Source organism: Strix uralensis, chromosome 4 (genome assembly GCF_047716275.1).
Source record: "Strix uralensis isolate ZFMK-TIS-50842 chromosome 4, bStrUra1, whole genome shotgun sequence".
Classification (NCBI taxonomy): Eukaryota; Metazoa; Chordata; class Aves; order Strigiformes; family Strigidae; genus Strix; species Strix uralensis.
The window spans coordinates 126,929,842-126,949,832 of record NC_133975.1 but is presented as its reverse complement, the minus strand read 5'-3'; the positions used below and the strand labels follow the sequence as shown (position 1 = coordinate 126,949,832).

Here is a 19,991-nt window from a genome sequence, read left to right as displayed (position 1 = left end):
AAAGCAAGACCCCAGACCTTAATACTATTTTTGGTCCAAAGTACCACATGAGGGGTAGGGAACTTAGACTGTAAGGGTGTAATGGCCCAGGGATTTCTTTGTTCGTGGTCTCTCTTTGGAGGCACCCAGCTCAAGCTGTAGCACTATTAATAAAAAGTACTTTCATAAACAAAACCCATCTTTCAGATTATGTGGAAATCTAGAGTTGAACCCTGCTACGGCAGCTGGTGCCCGTAATTTCCATAACAGCAAAGCTGTTAAGGCATTTAGTATTTCTGGGGAGAAGGTAAGGGGAAAAGGAAAAGAAAAAAAGAGGGTAAAAAAAGCAACCACCTAAGGAAAATGTTACAACTTTGTGAGTAAAAGACTAAATGAAGGGTGGCAAGGTACCATGTTTGTTTGTTTTGCTTTCAAAACAGTCAAATACCGAAGGCTTCAAAATATAAATGGTTAAACTGCAAAACTGTGGCTTTATTTCCAAACATACAATAAATAGGTCCACCACAACTAGCCTCTAACTTCATTTTACATGGAAGGATTTTAAAATTAGTTTGTGCATATTTAAAAATTAAACTTCCCTTTGCACATAATTCCATACATAACTGAACTGCATTACATACCAGCTTACGGTCTTGGCACTGTGATGCAAGCAACCAATTAGAAACAGAGCTTTGTAGCAAGCACTCGAGCAAAAATTGCATTTTGAATTGTTGATAAAATATCTACCAACAATTTAGTATTTTTCTGAAGTATACAAAAAACTTTAGCATGTAAACGCTGAAAAGCAAGTTGTCTACTCTTACGTTCCTGTAGGGGCTGCAAGGTAAGTGGATTTATTAAGTGTTCACTATTTGCTACATGATACAATTTTCATACCAAAATATCTTTACTGCATAGTAACATTCCATATTTTCAAATGCAAAAAGAAATCAGATGCAGGCTTTTTATTTTATCCCTCATCACTGAATTTAAAGACATTTTTAACCACAACTCTGCTTCATCACAGTGCAGAAGGCCCTTAATATTTCAATGATTTATTCAGTCATATCTTTAATACAAAAGTAGAGGCTGAGGAAAAGCCAGAGTAGTCTATACACAATGCACAATCTGTGTACATTCTGAAGCTGTACCTCTTCAAGAACTATTTATACACTCTTCAAACAAATCCCTTTATCCAGCAATTCAAAATACTTTAGATCAGAAGTTTTATATTAGAATCAATACATTATATGCATATAAATACATTTATACCCTTCGGTTGCTAAACAACCCAGATGGCTGCGAGGATGTGACCTGAACTGGTTCTCCATTGGTTTGGGATACCAAATTGTATCGGCAGCTAACTGTTAACCAAAATAGTCACAGTAAAAAAAAAAAAAAAAGAAAAAAAAAAAAGGAGATCTTTGCACAAGGTAGGTGTGCCACAGCATCAGTTAAGACTAGAAATATTAGGTGACACCCTGGCCCCTGCGATAGGGCCAAGATTTCAACATTTGTGAGATGCAACACACAGGCAATGTTTTTTTCCTCTGCCGATGTCCCGTTCATGAAAAGTCTCAGCAGAACAAAAAAAAAAAAAAAAAACCCCAAAAAAACAACAAACCAAAGCAAAGCTTTTACAACTGCAAATTTTCTTACAAGACAGGTGCTGCAGCTTTCAAGAACAAAGTAAAAGTTTTATAATTAAAAAGTAAAAAACACAACCCAAAAACTAATGTGCAAGTGTGTAGTTCAGAAGACAATAGCAAGGATCAATACAGACCTCAGTTCAAGCTGAAACACAGTATCCAAACTGTCTCACGGAAAAATAGCTCTCACTGCAAATCTCATCTTCAGTTAATGAGTGCGCTTATATATACTTATATACACACCTGCCATACGCACGCACCCCTCCTTCCCCAGCACAATCTGCGGCAGCAGCAGCGACCACCACGAAGCTTCCAAAGCCCCCGCAGGCCCCAGCTCAGGTGCTGCAGCTGAGCGGTCAGACAGACCCCGAGCCCTCGGGGCAGAGCTGCAGCATGGCGCTCCGTCAGCAGCACTGAGGCACCACAGAGCAGTGAGTATTTCAGGAGTATTCAAAGCAGTAAGCACTGGTGTAGTAAGAAGTGTTCTCAACTTTGTTTCTTAAAGGATACAGAAATGTTGACTCTCTTGAGTATCCTCCAAAGGTGCTAGAAGTTTTAAGTTTGAAGCGTTTCTTTCCACAATGCCAGGTATACAAATGTGTATCTTTTTAAATAATATTGCACATAAAAATCATCTTAAACTTTGTAGTGAAAGCAGGGTTGAGGGACAGTGTTTTCCAAAACAGATTAAAAAGCTACCTGTACATAGTAAGTTTTAATTTAAAGAACGCCAAGATTACTCAAAATCTAAGCACGTAATACTGACAGAAAAATGTTAAATTGCACAATCTACATATAAATTACATTTGTAAATACTTAAAAGTTTTTAAACATTGAATACCCTTGATTTCACAAATCAGCTAGGTCACTGTCAAAGGATCAGCTTAATGAGTTAGAAGTACTTTCCCCCAGGAAAAAAATAGAAACAAAAAGATCTGCAGTCTTAGACGAAGCACTGGAAAGAGTTAAAGCATTTCAGCTCAGAGGTAGTGCTAAACACATCCAACTAGAAGTCCATTATATTTGAACTATGATGAAGTAACGTAGTAAAATGTAGAAAGACTATAAAATTTACAAAAATAAATAGTTCTGAATGCTTTAGAAAATGCAAGAGACTTCGTTGATAAGTGTCTTAATCTGCTTTTCTGATCAAAAGAAAGCAAAGTGTGTCTCATTTTTAAAATATACCCATCTCTAGTAATGTGTCTGCAATCCACGCAATCCAACTACGCAACTTGACGTATGCCAACCTGGCATAGACTCTGATATTAAAAATAAAGTGGAGGCTTTGTAAAAGATCATCTTATATGAAATTTGTTTTGCATGTAAATTCTTCTGACAAATTAAAAATTGCACATAAAAAAGTTTATTGAAAGAGGCATGAGGGGTGATAAGGGTATGTGCCTATTGTTCCACATACACCCTGGAAGGAAAAAGATGATTGCACAGTTCTGATAAATAAATATTTCTTTTTTTAAAAAAAATCTGCCACTTTTTTGGTTTATAGGTTTTGGAATTATTTAGAAAATCCCACTACTGACAAATTATTTTTAGTTTGTGTTTTAAAGAATTCTTTACAACTTTTCCAGTGGCTTTTATCCTGAAACCAAATGGAAGTGGCAGTTAAAAAGTATCTTTGGGTAAAACAAGTATCAGGATCCAACGAGAATTTCCATGATGTGGTCCAACTCACTCAGATCTGTTCTACATATCTGAATGTTGCTCGCTGAAGAAGAATTACAAGATGGAAAGGTCTTCAACGGTTCTTCTGTAGCAAGAGACGGTGGTCTGGGCGGCATTAGCGGAGGGCAACAAAAGTCCGAATCGTACATTGACGTGTCGATATCTTCAAAAATGTCATCTATTGCCAAATCCTTCAAGTAACTAGTTGAATTTGAAATCTCAAAGGAACCGAACACACATTCAGCTCCCTTCAAATCCTGTCTATCATCTTCTAGTTTTAGACCGGTATTTTCTGGAAACTTTGGCTGGTCATCTCCAGTTGGAACCAGACAAGTAGGTGGGCTTATATCTTCTACAAAGTCTAAATCCTTCAGAATAGATGAAATAGCAGATGACATATCATCATCTGAAACTATCAGCAGGCTATTTTCAATTGGGTCTTCTACAGACCGCAAGTCGCAACAGTTAGACTCTTGCTGACTAATACCTGAAGGCAACTGAAGAGAAATCCCAGATGACTCCATCCCTGTGTAGCTGTGAGAACTAGGAGTAATGCCAGGGCAGACATTAATTGGCTGCTGATTACTCTCTTGTCTCATTTCCTCTTGGATTTGCCGAACCGTGTTGGCTATGAGGACAGAGCGGTGCAAGTTCGGTTCCACCAGCATTTTGTATGTCTGTAACTTGGTGAGGCACATATTGAGCACCAACTGCCTCTTAAGCGGATATGGCAGATTTCGACTGGAATCAAAGGCACTCGAGAGACCAGCCATGTTCTCCTCATAGTCACTCAGCTTGCGTTTTAGACCTCTCCCCAACATGAACCTGAAAGAGAGAAATGATGAATTAACCTCGGGCAAGGCTATCACTTCTGCTGCAAGATCTCAACAGACACTTTTGAAAAGCCTGTAGCATGCAGGCTTTGGTCAACTTAAACTCTAGTGCCATAGAACACTGAAAGATAGAATAAAATCCTACACAGGATACTACTTTTCATTGAGAAGATGCACTTTCCAGCTCTATTGTTTCACAACATTTTTAAACAGAAAACATTAAATAAATGTAGTAACTGTTTTTTTAAAATGCCTATATACTTCTAAGTTTTGAAGGTTTGCTTTCAACTCAGAATATTAATTATTTTAAATCTTTAATAGGTGAGCTTTTTAGCCTCTTATCCATTTAAATTATATAGCATACAATAATTTATTGAGAAATATGAATGTCCACAAGAAATAGATGCTTATACTAAGGATTATAATAGCTATACAGGATATTCCAACATTTTCATTTTAACATTTATTCCTAGGTACAGTAGGTAATATTTTAAAGCTAGTTTCAACACCCATTTTTATTTCATTAAGGTATTCTTAATGCCTTGCCCAGTCTCTCTGAGACCTCTCTACAGAACTAGTATCTCTCCCTCTTTTTTGATGACTTACAAGTTGGTTTACTACAGTTGAACCACCCAGCAAGACCAACAACAGGGCCTCCCATGGGACCCTTAAATCCATTCCATAGCTTAGTAGTTTAGCTAAATGGTGGGAGGAAATTTGGCCAGGTCACAGAGCTCACAAAATGATGATCGGTATTCATGGCTGCTGGTCCACAACCTGCTACGGACTTAACACTAAGGACATCCAGCAGGAGGCTATCAAATGGCATTTTAAGAGTGACCAGTTTCAGTAAATAGCTGAAAGAAAAGAAACAGAATTTAGTTGCTTTCAGTCTGCTTTGTGTGCTTCTCCATTGAAATATGGTAGGTCTAGAACACTGTGGTACAAAGAACAGTATGCACGCACACCTAAACTACACATGATCCAAACAAATAGATGCTTGGATACTTTGCAATTACCATTCAAAATATAAAGTGTTTTATTAGGGACAACAAGCACTATGTAATCACTTGTATAAGCACAGAAAAGAATACACCATGCACAGGAAACACTGGTAAAATCTTGATTACACACATCTTGATGTGTCCATGGAATACAGACACCTCACTCCCAAACAATTAAAAAAAAAAAAAGTAAGCAATCATAAATTAGACACCCAGTGGCAGATAAAGGGCAGATCCTTCACACACAATGATCCAGGCCCTGCATGCTGCAGAGGGCCTCCCAACTTCCTTTTCATGTGAGCACTAGATACTGCCAGCAATAGCTCAGCTGATTGCCGCAGCTGCCAGCTGCTAGCCTGTTGCTAGACTTTTGGGGACAAGGAGAAGGCAGCAGGATAAAGCCTCTTTTACTTTTGGGATTTCTCCAGATTTGCAGGAAGCACTGCAGGGCTCCATGACTACATTCATCTGCCTAGACAAGACTGTCGGAGAATTCAGCTCCTCTGGAGGAACAGAAAGTAAGCAAGCAGTGCATACTTCTCAGTAAGACACATGAGAAAAAACAGACAGTTGCTATAGAGTTCAGGTTTAAGGCTTCTTGATCATACCCACTTTTTTTTTTTTTTTTAGGGACATACCTGGATGAAATTAAGTTTGTCATAAGAATGCATTTTTACGTAACAGGTAGTAGTTTGGCCTATAGTTCAGTTTACTAACACGTTCACTGTTAAGACAACAACAAAAAACTTTAATTACTTGTAATTTTACCAGTGCTGCTATTTTTTAAACTTTGGAAGTCTCTTTTACTCCAAAGTTTTCTGCTAAACTGCCACAGCACCAGCTGAATCTCTGTAAGACATAAGGTGTCTGGATGTGGTGTGCCTGTTCACCTAGGTGATCATCCCACACTTACCAGGTATCACTCCCCTGTTCCAGCATCCCATTTAGAGCAAATAGAACCAGATAATACTGAGCACTCAATTACAAACAAAGTCAGAAGAAATCTGGATACAAAGTTCAGGTACCAAAGGTAATAATAGAAACTATTTTGGGGGGCTGAGTGTGTGTGAGGCATCCTCAGTCAAACTATCAACAACACTGCCAGCAACTGGTAATTTTAAACACAATCTATGGAAAAATCAATGGTTATACAGGACTTTACAGTAAAACTATTGCTAAATATACCAACTCATAACATACCATAAAGACAATTACTGTCTACAAACCATAGGAAACTCACAATAAAATTATTAACTCTCAATTTTAAGTAGCATTTAAATGTTGTGTACTACCTAAGGCATTAACCCGTACCATTACTATAAAGAACAAAAATATACATCAAAATAGTTATTATTCACTAAGGACCACCCTTCCCATACACTGCACACTAGTTTGGGTTTTTTTTCTTTTTCTTCTCTCTGCTAATTAAAGCAGATCAAAACACACTCAAAAAGGAACAAAATTAAGACTGTAGACGGAACAGTAATTCTACCATTTTATACATTCAGAATGCTTGGTTTTGACAATTTGCTGGTTTTAATGTATTTTAAAATATATGTTTAGACTTTGTTAGACACAGGAAATACTAGACTTATCTATTTGAATTATATAAATAATTTAAATTTCTGACACCTCAAAAACATGCTAGTATTTAAATTCTGTAAGCAAGCTTAAAGAGCAAACTATCATATGTGAGGATATATAATTTCACAAGATCTTAAAACGAAGCATTTAACTTTTAAATTCATATAGTCTAAGCAGACTAAATATTTCATGCTCATATATGCAGACACCCTCCTTTTCATTCTCAAATTTCCTTCATAAAATTTGTCCCAGAGCATTCTCAAAACACGTAACAAAGCTTGAGCATGACAGCACTCCGAACTATAAAAATGAAGTGCAAGAAACATTATTTGCTCCAACTTCAAATGTTTCTACTTCACAGACTCTCTAGATGTCAAAGATTTTTCTTTTTAAAAACACACAAACATAGTCCTAACTTATGTTTTAGAAATTTTGCCTGTTTAGTGTGATTTTTGCCTAATTGCAAGGATCCCTAAGTCTCCCTCCAGGAGCTAAATGACTTCAGAGGTTACATAAAAATTTGAAAAGGATAATGAAAACCAGAGTACCACTGGTACAGTGGATTTAAAAATGACTAGTGTCATGGTTGCTACAGGAGACATTAAATTTCAGTTCTTGTCAAACACACTCAGCTGCTGACCTACAAAAGATACAAAGCCCCTTTGTTACTAGCTAATCTACATTTTATCAGGCCTTTTGCTTTACTTGCTAGCACAAGAATTTCTGACAGGGTCATATCCTTAACAAACTACTCCATAGTTTCTAAGTAACTCGTCCTTTTGTAGCACTGCGTATTAATGCAGACATCCCAGAACCAGAATTCACACCAGTCCAATGCTCTCTTTTGACAGTATTACTTTGCGATATAAGATGTTGATCCCGTTGTTTAATTATGCAGTGCTCCCCCCACTTCAATTTTTGGTACTAAGGAAAACAAACAATAGTTCACAAACAAAAGTCCACAAACTAAATCACGCCCAGACACTCCCGTATTACGGAGTGACCGCCACACAGTTGTCAGCCCTTTCCATCAGCTGACAGCACCGCACAGCCCGTTCGAAGAAGCACAAGTTGGGCATATTAAAACACAGAGAGTGTCTAGAGACTGCACTCCCCTTACTCCAGCCTAGTTCCAGGAACCTACTCAGATCTCAAAAAAATGGATCAAGTAACAGGATTTTGGAATGTGCCAATCTGATAACTCTGTAATTTGTAAGTAAATAAACTGAACAAAAATTAAAGTTCATGCCAACTTCAATTGAGGCCTGTACATAGTTGTTCAATAAGAGAAAAGCTGTAAGTCACCCTTCTCTTGAACTAAGAAAAAGTTCAACAACCAAATTTTTTTGAGTTCAGATGCTCTATTTTAGAATCTTTTGTCATGAAAAAACCAAGAACAATGAGCAACACCACATCTCAATAATTTTTTTCTGGCATTTTCTCATCATCTCTCATTATAGTCATGCAAACTGAGACACAAGCTATTTATGTCAGAATGTTTTTTTTAATTAGAATTATTCTGCAGATAAAGGGAAGCAAAGTGAACTCAATGTTTTGCCGTGCCAAACTCTCCATTCATGTCACTGAACTACAAAGGAGTCTGTACGTAGAAATTCTGTCCCTGACTGCTTGTTCCTCAGTTTCTTCCAGCTCCATGGAGGACATTTCATAGAAACTCCTCCCTGCTAACATGGGAAGAAGCATCCATGAACTGTAATCCTACACCATACCAGGGTTTGAAAAAACTTGGAGGGAAGAGGCACGTCCCTGGTTGGCAAATCCACACAGAATACTAAACAAACAGGCCTGGTCAGAGAGTGCAGCTACTCAGAAGAAACATTCCAGGCTACCAAGAAAAATTCACATTGCGATGTGTTGTGGACAATACAGGACTCGTGCCACCATTTCAGAAGAAAAACACAGCTCCATCTGTCACAGGGTCTGATAGTGCAGTGCAGCTGCCACTGACACATGGTTAGGACGTACAGCTGGAAACAGTCACAAAGAAAAATGCAGCATGTGAAAACCCTCAATTACTTCTATCTGGGCAAAGTACTTCTTAATTTCCTCTTCCTCACCTTCCAAAAAAGGTTTCAAGAGCAAGTTAAACAGTGTTTAGAACTCAGAACTGCACAGAGCTTTAATTTTCAGCACAGAAAAACTTCAAAAAACACGAGTATATAAAACACGACTGCCACAGTTAGTATTGTCTGAACAAGAACTTCTCATGCACAAAACAAGCACTATAGTCAACTACAGAAGAGTTATTTACCATTAAAGAATATGTTTAAATAGCAAGACCACCAATAAAGTACTTGGCCTGCACTATGCAGATCAAAATAATTTCATTGACAGTGGTCCCTTCTGGCTTTTCTTTTTAAATTCATACTTGCTTTATCCTTTTCCTACAGGCATAGTGTTGCATTTTTCAGCCTAAGACTGTCCCAAAGTGAAAAGTTACTTTTTCTCATAGGGCAGAAATATCAGATTTGAATAGGTATAAGCACCTCATGAGTGAAAGCTGCCTGTCTAGTTTTCAGTAATTCAACTTAAGTATTAAAATAAAAATTAGGGACTCCTTGCTATTGTAATTTGGGTAATTCCCTTTCAAAGTCTCCTTTGGCTCATAACTGTAGGAAGCATGTAACAGTAAAAACAGACAGCAGTCTCTTTGGACCGTAAACTTGTGTTAGTGATGGACTGAAGCCGATTGATAACCTGATTTCCTCTCTCCTCTCTTCCATGGACACACATCTCACAAGCACACATCTATCTGCAGAAAGTGTGAAGGAAGACAAACACTCTTACAGTTATGGTTATTTCCCAGAATTATTTGATGTATGCCGCATACTATTTTTAATGATAATTCTTCCCCTATCTGACATATGTTTTAGTTTAGACCACACAACTTCATTAGTAGTTTTAATTAAGTGGTGGACTGGCTCTTGACTAGTATTCCATGTATAAGAAGCTGCACAAGAAAAAGGTAAGGCTGAAGGTACAGTTAACAGACATGGTGCAAATCCTTTCTCCCATCTGGACTTAACACTGATCACTTAAACATGATTTACGTAACACAGTAAGCTGTCAGACTACACAGAACAGCGTATCTGATCTGGTGTCCTCAGCAAGTGTTGGAGATCCCCATAACACCACATCTTGGCTGTTAGCAAAAATTAAGAGGAAGCGAGGGAAGGAGGATTAAACACCTTAGAAAACACCAAAGTAAAAAGTAATTTGGACCTGAAAACACTTTAAAATAAACAAAAATGTATTTAAGTCCATTGCCTCCCCACCCCCGTCCCAGTTTAGCCAAGATGAGTAACTGCTGGGGAAGGCACAAGTGGCTAAAAGTGTGCACACAGGGAGGAGCACAGTCCTACCAGCTTACTCCCATACCTAAACTCCTATGTAACAACTTCTTTACAGGAGTTAGAAATGACCAAAAAATAGCTGCTCAAAGAAGGCAGAATTAATGTCAACATTTTGGTTACCAAATCCTGACCTATAATACACCTAAGTCTGTTACTACTAAAGCAATTGGAACACAGAACCAAGATATGCTACTGTTCAGACTGGGGAAAAAAAAAAAAAAAAAAAAATATCAAACACCACCCACCCCCACAAACCAAACCCCAAAACCACACAGAAAAAAACCCCTCACCTATGGATGTACCTAACATCCTTTCCTGCATTTTGAAAATAAGATTAGGCTGAATAGTATTCATTAAGTACAGGAAAGGAATGAGAGGAAGACTTAGTCTAGCACAGAATTAGTCTGGAATTCATAACGTTCCCACTGTCACTTCACTATTTCTGGAAGTAGAGAATAAATATGTATCATACACTAGTATTTTAGGAGCTGAAATGGTGTTTACAAAGCACTTGGAAGTTTCACCTTGATTTAAAAGTTAGTTCTAACTCCCCACACAAAACCTGTTTATGTTATGTCTAACGGGATCTGAAAAAATTCCTGCTCTTAAAGGACATTTTCCTAAGATCCTTACTCCCATTTTACTTCATAAAGCACTGGTAAGAGCTTTGCTTTACAAACTACCACAGCTAAGAGCATTTTACTCTGGAGAAGAAACATCTCTGTTAGGATGTGTACCTTACACAAGCTAAAACAAGTGGATCTGGGCTGTTTACAACAGTAAATGAACCATATTCTCAGCACCTGACATCTATCACCAGAGGCTAATACAGAAAGCTGCTGAGGCAGTACCAGTCTTAGACAGAGAAAAACTTCCATCCTTAAAAGAAAACAAACTAAACCACTATCACTCTTCTCCTTCCTCTCCCCCTCTACACTTGTGTATTTCATTCCACATATATAAATAAAGCTTACAGGTGTGTATTTTTAATGAGAGTGTGTTTATCAGATTTTATTTTTTTTTTTTAGCAGAAGGGCCCAGAATCATTTAAACTAAGGATCAATAGTAGTTAGCAAAAGCTAACACATGGTCAAGAGTTACTAAAGCTAGAAACTCCCATAGTAAAACTAAACTGTAATTAAATGAGAACATAAAGGAATCCAAACAAGAACCAAACCACCACTGTTCCACCAAAGTAACTCACTGGAGAAACAAATGATCATTAGAACTGCAGACGTGATGACATACCTCTTCACAGCTTGTTCTTATCAACTGAACAGTTCTCAATCCATTTTCTTTACGGTATCTATTTACTTCAAATACAGAGATACTGGATGTATTCACCTACATAACACTGACATGTATTTTAGGGTTACAGTGATCTAAATAAAGATCCATTAACAACAAAAGTCATAGCTTATTAACTATATCAAATCAGCATGCCCATACTTCAACAGAAAAAACAGACCATTAACAGTAAAAGCAGCCAAGAAAAAGTTGTCTTTTCCTAATAGAGGATCATGCCTTTACTCTAGCTCTCTGCATGGGATATTTAGGTAAGTAATTTTCAATTACAAAGTCAGAAATCACTTTAAATCTTCTCTAGCAAAGTAGCACACAATAACTTTTCTTCAGTATCTGAAGTGCCTTCTCCTCACAAGACAAGACTGTAACACAATTTCAGCAGCTGAACAGTGCACCTCACTATAAGATCGAGGCCTTAGTTAACAAATTTCCAAGAAATGAGAGTTATGGCAATATTAAATTCTTTGTTACATTATAACACTTCCTCATTATAAAGGAAAAAATCAAAAAGTAATGACAATTCAGAATATTCAGAGATCTTATACTATTCAGTAACCTAAATCACTTCACTTTATATAGCCCATTTTTAAAAATAATTTTTCAGTTTACCATTCTAACCCACAAAAGTAACACCTACAGCTGATTATCAGAACATGCGCTATGCGCATAAGATATGATTTCATAAAAACATACAAGTAGTTACCCTTAGAAAACAGAAAGGAGTCCAGGCAGGAAGATTCCAGATTTTGCATAAAGTGTGGTCATCCAAGAGTCTTGAGCTATTCAAGAGGCCAAGCCATCCACCGAGGTAGGATGATGTGACTTAAGGAGAAAAACAAAACAAACAACAGAGGATTTCATTACTATGTGGGGTTTTCTTTAAACAGAAGCATTAAGCACACAATTCAATGTAACGTCAAGTGATTTGCACTAAATCCTACTAAAACAGTTAAACTGAGTAAGAAAAACTGAAGTTCGGAGTACACTGAAGTAAGAGGACCTACTAGTTTCACCTATGAATGCATAAACCGTGGAAGTGATCTTTCATAAATGAATACTACAGAATAGAACGTTGATCCTCTAAGTGTTAGGCTTTAGGATAAGAACTTGCATTGATACTTCTCCAGGTTACTGAACACTGATTTACAGTTGTAATCATCTCCCAAATCACATACCAGGAGAAACAATACCATGAACTGTAAAGAAGTACATTTCAGAATCATCCCCTGCAAAAGGAGTTAGATTTTTATTAAATTCCCCAGCTTTCCTCATTTTCAGCATACACAAAACCAGTATGAGGAGATAGCTGGCAGGATGTCCTGTGACTGCGTATAATATTCAGTGTGGCACCATTTTTATCAAAACCCTGATAAAGCAACATCTGCAATTTGGCAAGAGACCACATGGATTAAATTGTGGATTAGATCAAGGCACGGGAAACTCTGGGAAATATGGAAAGGCTGAAGTGACAGTAAACTATGGACTAGGCTAGGAGACGTGGAGGGAACTGCATGATCTCAACTCCACCTGAAGAATCAAAGTTTTTTAATTCCAAGAGTTAAAGCTCTTATACAGGCTAACAGCCTACCATCTGGATTGTATTTAACATGTTTGTGTACAATATACATACACACAGAGACACCTGCCTGACTACTACACCAAACCAATTACTTCACAAATTTAGCGCAAGAGCAAGGATCAGTACTTATCCAGATAAATGCAGTCCTTCATGATCAAGGATCAAGAGTTCATGTACTATTTTACAAATCTTAAAATATTACATAGTGAAAGGCAGTCTTACATGTAGACAGATGGACAAGTAAATGAATACAGTTCATCTTACATAGCAACTCATAGCCTGATGCTAGCAAAGGGCTCCTCCTTTTACAGAATCTTGGAACTGTAAAGATGCAGTAAAACAGCAGTAAAATGCCCGTCACCTAAGAACGACAAATCTAACCCACAGCAATAAACACATTAGTATCTCCCTCCTCCTCTAGAAGCTGACTTCTTTCCAATCATAAGGAGATCCATGCTACTTGTGAATAAATAAAAAGCAAGCAAACAGACAAATGAAGATTCATAACCTATTTGCTTTGAAACACCAGGACTTCAGAAAATCACTGTTGAGGTTTATTATAGTGTACATGTTAGGTCACAGGGGGAGGTGTACATTAATTGCATTTTCTATACAATGAATATAAAAGAGTATTTTAGAATGTGACATCTTTTTAGCGTTAAAGAATCCTAGAAAAGCTAACAAGTGTACTGAAACGTTGAGAAGTTTGACTTGAGCATCTTAGCAAAAAAAAAAAAAATCTACAAGGCATTCGGTAAAAAATTAATACTGTTAATCGTGTTTCAGAAGTCCAACCTTTTGCTATAAGAAGCTGAAGTCCAAGAAGTTATCAAATTTAATTCCTGTGTTATGTACTTTAAAGGACTCCTGCAAAATTAACTGTTGAGGTTATGATTTTTCCCCTATATGATTTCATACTGGGACGAATGTCAGTAAGAAGTACAGAGGTAAGGTTACTAGGTTTAGTTTTTACAGTCTGTGAAAAAAAAAAAACCTACAGAAGACACAGTAGCTGTAAATCACTATGAATTACATGTCCAGATTATTTTTTCTTTAATTTTCTTTCACTGTCTTCCCTCGCAGTTTCCTAGTACCTGTTTACAGGCCACTTTAGAAATTTTAAATTAGAGCATTCATTTCGGTGTTAATGGTATTTTCCATACTGCAGTTAACTGCCTGAACTAAAGAATCTTATCTGAAGCAAAAACGAAGTAGAGAACTACTGTACAGGGCTCCTACCTACGTTTTTGGAAATGAACTGTTCCAACATAGTTTGAAAGATTCCAGGCCTATCTAGGGCAGAAATTATTAACTGCATCGATTAGATGAATTTACGATACGCACAGAAGAGACCAGGCTCATGCTTCTCCAGCCTTACCCACCTACTTGTGGTTCAGACTAACACACACGTTTATTGAGGAAAACAAAACCTGCTATTAAAAATGTAACTGCAGCAAATACCCAAGCCGTAACTCTCAAGAGGCTGCGATCACGAGTGGCAGAATTAAAAAGCTGCGATTCAGTGAAAGCCTCTTTCCTGCCACCCTCCCTGCAGCCACTCCTGCGAGCGCACAAGTACTAATAAAGCCCAAGGGAGCCTGCCACCATTTGGCCTTTGTGGAAGGAGACTAGTTGGTACTTCCTGCAGGCGGCCGCCCGCGCCTCCCCCCGCAGCAGTGGGCAGCAGTAACCAGAGACAACCTTGGGCTTCCCGAGCTGCGAAAAGTTACACTCCTCCCCCTTCCTCCTCCCCAGCTTACCAGAGACCCCGGCCAAGCTAATTATAACTGCGCTAACAACTTCCACCGCAGTCCCCGTTCCTGACGCCCTGCTCGCCAGCCTCCCCAGCCCCGGCCGCGCTCCCCGCCCCTCCCCGCACCCCCGGACCCAGCCGTAACTCCTCAGGGCCCGCCGTGCCCACACTCCCCGCTACCGCCACCCCCCCCACCTGTCTCCACCACCCCGCCGGGCCCCGGCCCTCCCTTCGCCCGGCCGCCGTGCCCTGCCCCCACCCCCCCCGGCGGGGCCCCCGGCCCCCTCACGGGGCTTCTGACCGCCCCCGCCCCTGCCGGCCGCCCCTGCCTAACCGTCTCCCCGCGGCCGCCGCTGCCCTCCCTCTCCCCGTGCCGTGTCATCTCCCTGCCCCCAGGCTCGCCAGCCCCACGCCCGCGGAAGGTGGGGGCTGCCCTCCCACCCCCCGCGTCCCCCCGCCACAGCCGCCACCCGGCCCGACCCGACCCTGCCCGTCGCCCCACCTGGGAGCGGAGGGGTTCCCCCGTTCCTTCGCAGCCTGCCGTGCCCTCCCTAGCCAGCCGGCCGGGCTCCCTTCGGCGGGGCTGGGACTCCGACCGGGAGGAGGCGGAGGCGAGCGCCACCCCCGCCGGGCCCCGGCAGCCTCCGCTCCGCCCTTCCCTCCGCCCGCAGCGCCCACAGCAGCGGCGGGAGGGAGAGGGCGCTGCGTGCACCGCACCCGCCAGCTGGCCGCGTCCCCATTGGCCAGACGCCCTTTCAACCTGCCCAGCAACCATTTTCTCACTGGCCGGCGAGCCTGAGGGGGGGGGTTAGTCTCCGCCTTGCCCCGCGGCACCTCCCAATGAGAAAGCCAGGAGAGCCACGGTGGGCGGTGCCTCGCGCCGGCTTCGCCCAATCGGCAGACGGGCGCCGCCGAGTCCCCCCGGCGCGGCGTTCCGGGAGGCGGCCCCGCCCGCACGGCGCGGGTGCCGCTGACGACGGCGTCGGGGGCGGGGGCGGGGGCGGGAGCGCGCGGGCAGGCAGGCACGGGGCGGCACGCGGCACGGCCGCACGCGCCGCCGCCCGCGGGCCCGGCGGGGAACGGCTCGGCCCCGCCCCAGGCCCCGGGACCGGCGCGGGGGGGGCCCGCGGCGGCGTTCCCCGGCCCGGGCAGGCGCTGCTGCCGCGTGTTGGGGCTTGAAACCGCCCGCGGAGGCACCCGGCAGCCCTGACCCCAGCCCGGCCCCCTCCTTTTTTTTTTTTTTGGTTTAAACTCGCCGTCAGTTTCTGACCGAAATTGCCAAATTTAAGTACGAGGAATCGCAAGGGCCGCCATAAAGCGTTCCTACAACTCCCGTTTCCAGGGCAGTTCGGAAACAAGGCGCACACGTCTCTGAACCAGTGATAAAGCTACATCAAACATTGCACAATTCTTCCATAAATATTCACTTGATCTTTTTTTTTTTTTTTCCTTCAAAGATGAGGTGGTTTTAGCCATGCTCAAACCTCTTATATTTGCTTTCCACGGGCATTTGCGTAATCGAGTTCTATTGGCACAAGTGTTTGTGCAAACCAGATTTCAAAATCGTGACATTCAAGTATTTGTAAAGATTGATTTTGAGCCTTTGTCAGACCCTACCCGCCGTGGGTTACCTGATGAATCCCTAAAAAGCTGCTCAGCTCCCTCAGAGACGGGTTTAGATTAATCCGTAGCACTGTAAATGCAAATAAAAATCAGGCACGTTTGTACAGGCAGGTTCTTCCTGCGTCGAATGTGAGCACAGACCAAATTCACACACGGATTCTGTTGGTCTAATAAATACTACAGACACACTTGCGGTTGCCCGGTGGGGATAAGCTACAACGTTGATGAAAGATCAGTTGCTTTTTGTGATTATTCAGCTGAAGAAAACTGATGTTTTTCTGAAGCCCCTCGGGTCCAACAGATTTTAACCCTTGTGTCTCCCGACAGGCATCTGTGACCCAAGGGAAGGGCTGGAGGGCAGAAAGCCGTGGCTGACCCCCCAGGATCCATCGCTGGAGGCGAGGGGACCGGCTCCCCGGCTGCCTTTCTCCCGCAGCGTGCCGCCACCACCGATTTCTGGGCCACAGCTGTGCTCTGACCTCGCTGCCGGGGGTCGGGAGCACAGAAGGGGAGCGAGTGCTGCTGCGAGAAGCATTAATGAATCCTTTTTGACACGCTGCCGGGGCTGTGCTGGAGAGGAAGATGCCGCCCCGAATGGCTGAGGGGTGACACCCTGACCCCCGTGGTCCATCTGCTGCACTGAGTCTAAGCAGGGGACCGATGGCAGCGCTAAGGGGGAGGAGTGAAACAAATATCCCCCCTGTATTCCTTCCCTTCCCACCACGCACTGTGGTTTAAGTGGAAGAGTAACTTAAAATGTTCAGGATTCTTCTGTCTGCTCAAGTCAACCAGGGACAACCCTGAGTATCGCACCAGGACCGACCCCTGCCATATGCTAGGGATTATCTCCAAGGAATAGATAGAGGATAGCCGTACAAAAGTAGCCGGTGTAGAAGGAACAGATCTGAAATTATTATGTCTAAGGCAGCATATAAAGGGGCAATTTAACCAGCACCACCACCAAAGTGTTTTAGTAACTTGAGCAAAAATTAGGCTTTCTAGACTTGACCCCCGCTGGTCAAAACTACATATTCTCCGGGCAATCCTATAGCACTGGTACAGTGGACAATTCATTCCTCTCTACAGCTACAGCGAGTTAATGCAATTCCTGAGCCACCCTACCATTCTCCTCCTGTTCAGAAGACCTCTCAGAAAGACACCAACCCTGGTCGCCCTGCTTTCCCCACGCTTTCTTAAGTTATTAACCTAATGTGGTCAGCTGTTTTGTAACCAGTTTTTGTTTTGTTTAACAGAAAAGGGTGCGCGTGCCTTCTACAGCAGGCGTTTCTAGAAAGGTCAGTTCTGTTGCATACATGCTCTGACAAGATCTACAGAAAAAAAATTAACATGTAGTTGTTTAAATACACACATCAGAACTTCGGAGTTATAGCCTAACATTTGGAGAAATTAATAGAAATTACACAAAATACACTGATTATTTGCAAAGGTTTTTGTCACTTTTTCGCTTGTGTCAACAGTGGGATTCATGTAAGAGAGCTGGAACCTAGTTCAGCTTAGCAATGTTTATGTCCTGTGGAACTCACAGCTTAAGCTAGAGGAGCCATGCTTCTCCCACAGGCTTAAGAATTCAGAGGTCTGATCTCACATATAAGGCCTTTCTTGACAGAAACTTTCTTTAAAAAGAAAGGCCCTCACCTTCTCAAATGAGGTCACGTTCTAGGAGTCTTTAATGTTCTCCCATTTTGCCTTAAACTACCCTTGAGGCAAACAGAGGACTTCCAACATGATTATTTTATGATTTAAACATGGTCTTTCAGTATGACTATACTCACCGCAGCAGGCCAGGATACCATTCTCACAAACAGCATTTTTGCTTTTGCAGCAAATTTCACACAAACCAGAAAAAACCCCAACCCCAAAACCAATCAGGGTCTCTATATAACTCATCTGAAAGGATTACTGGAGGTCTGCTACTTCTACTTACCTTTGTACTAGGCATCTATTCAAAAACACAGTTCCAGGAACACAGGAACTAATGAAGACTGCTTTCCTATAGATTTATGCCTGTGATTAATTGCCTCTAAGGTACAAGCTCTAATTGAAGCTGGTCTCATGCCTGGAAACTTATAAATGTCTCTCCCTTATCTGGATTACTGGATATCAGTACAGAACATAGTTTTCTTCTGATCTTTCACCTCCATGCTTAAAAAAAAAAAAAAAAATCTAAAAATGTAGTGACTGTGAGGTCTGCCAGATTTGGTTAAAATGAATTAGCTATTCTGAAGCCGAATGACAGAAGAATCATGTATGCCACACTTTCATAGGGAAGTAAGAAAGGGTAGTGCCTACTGCACTAAAGCCTGGTTAGTTTTACCACCTCTTTTTGGTGGTAAAGCCTCTGTGAAATACTAACTAATCCTACACTTACTCAAGTTTAAAAAAAAAAAAGCTATGACTCAAGATGGCAATTTTTTTTAACCCCCCCTACATTATTGAATATTTGTCAGAGTACTAAATAAGCTATTATTCTATCTTGTCAACAGGATCACAATTTACAAGAAAAAGCTCTTTCTCCCTATACCTTTCAAACAAAGGAGACACAGAAAAGCAAACCACATTACTGGGCTTCAATTAAAATAAATAACCATTCAACAGTTTTATCTTAAACTTCAGTCAGATCACTGGACAAAAAAAATCCCAACACCCAGCACTTTCCATATCTAGCATTTTCTCTCAGTAATGATCTCAATCACAGAAAAGTGAATGTGCTACAAGTACTGTTTTTCTCCTCCGAGTATTAAACTTTTGGTTTTTAGCAACATACCTGCTCTTCCCTTTAGAAGTCCTGTTTTGGAAGCTTGCACAACCCGAGGTTGAAGTTACATTACATTTTCTTGATCTCCAAAACTTGTCTGTAATTGGCACGTACAAAATACGACATACTATTCCTTTGTTGTAGCATTTTACTATTGCAGTACATACTTGCCACTTCCCACATGCTCCTAGGGGACTTCCAAATACAGCAGACATGTGGATACAATTTCATTTTAATTCTGTTTTTGCAAGAAGTCATGTAATCACCTGTATCTTCAATTATTCTTCCCTAAAAAGATGACAGTTGAAATTACTGAATGTTTTCCCTGCAATGGAAAGTTGCCTCTAGCTTTGTATTTTCCTGTTGACATGTTGGTTGTGCATCAACATTTACCACAGTAATTCTTTAGGTCATAAACCATTCATTTTGGTGGAATCTTGGTTAAACAAAGGAGTTATTATTTTTTAAAAAAAGCTACCATACAAACTTAAGAAAATCATGTCAGATAATAAAATTTCAGTATTTTTCACTGGCTTTAAGGAAAAAAAAAATCAAAGTCACTATAGACATCTGAAGTAAGTCTCTTTCCTGACAACTTGAATTATTCAGCAGGATTTCATATCTTCGTGGAACTCCCTTGATAAAATAGGAAAATATATCTTAACTGTCAACTTTGCAAGAGACACCAAAAGGGGTTTAGACAATCCTTGTGAAAGCTTATAGTTGAACGAGCCAAATTGACAAAAGTACATATTTTCCTAAGATGTATATTTCTTTTCTTTGGAACTTGGTGTTCTTGTACTTTTAGTATTAGTCAGTGTGTGAAATCACACTCATTTAAGAATTGAT

The 19,991-nt window shown here is 40.9% G+C and overlaps 1 protein-coding gene across 1 annotated transcript; it reads right to left on the bottom strand.

The window, feature by feature from the left end:
* Positions 1 to 443: 443 nt before the first annotated feature.
* LOC141943543 (SERTA domain-containing protein 2-like) lies at positions 444 to 15,378 on the bottom strand. The gene is made up of 3 exons (XM_074869061.1): positions 15,246 to 15,378; positions 12,115 to 12,233; positions 444 to 4,136 (listed from the first exon to the last, which is right to left on the bottom strand). The coding sequence occupies exon 3, from the start codon at positions 4,130 to 4,132 to the stop codon at positions 3,281 to 3,283; it is 852 nt and encodes a 283-aa protein (XP_074725162.1). The 5' UTR covers positions 4,133 to 4,136; positions 12,115 to 12,233; positions 15,246 to 15,378; the 3' UTR covers positions 444 to 3,280.
* Between the last annotated feature and the right edge of the window lie 4,613 nt (positions 15,379 to 19,991).

What these genes read in the sequence shown, in the direction of transcription:
- LOC141943543 (XM_074869061.1), bottom strand. Translation starts at nt 4,132, where the DNA reads ATGTTGGGGAGAGGTCTAAAACGCAAGCTGAGTGACTATGAGGAGAAC.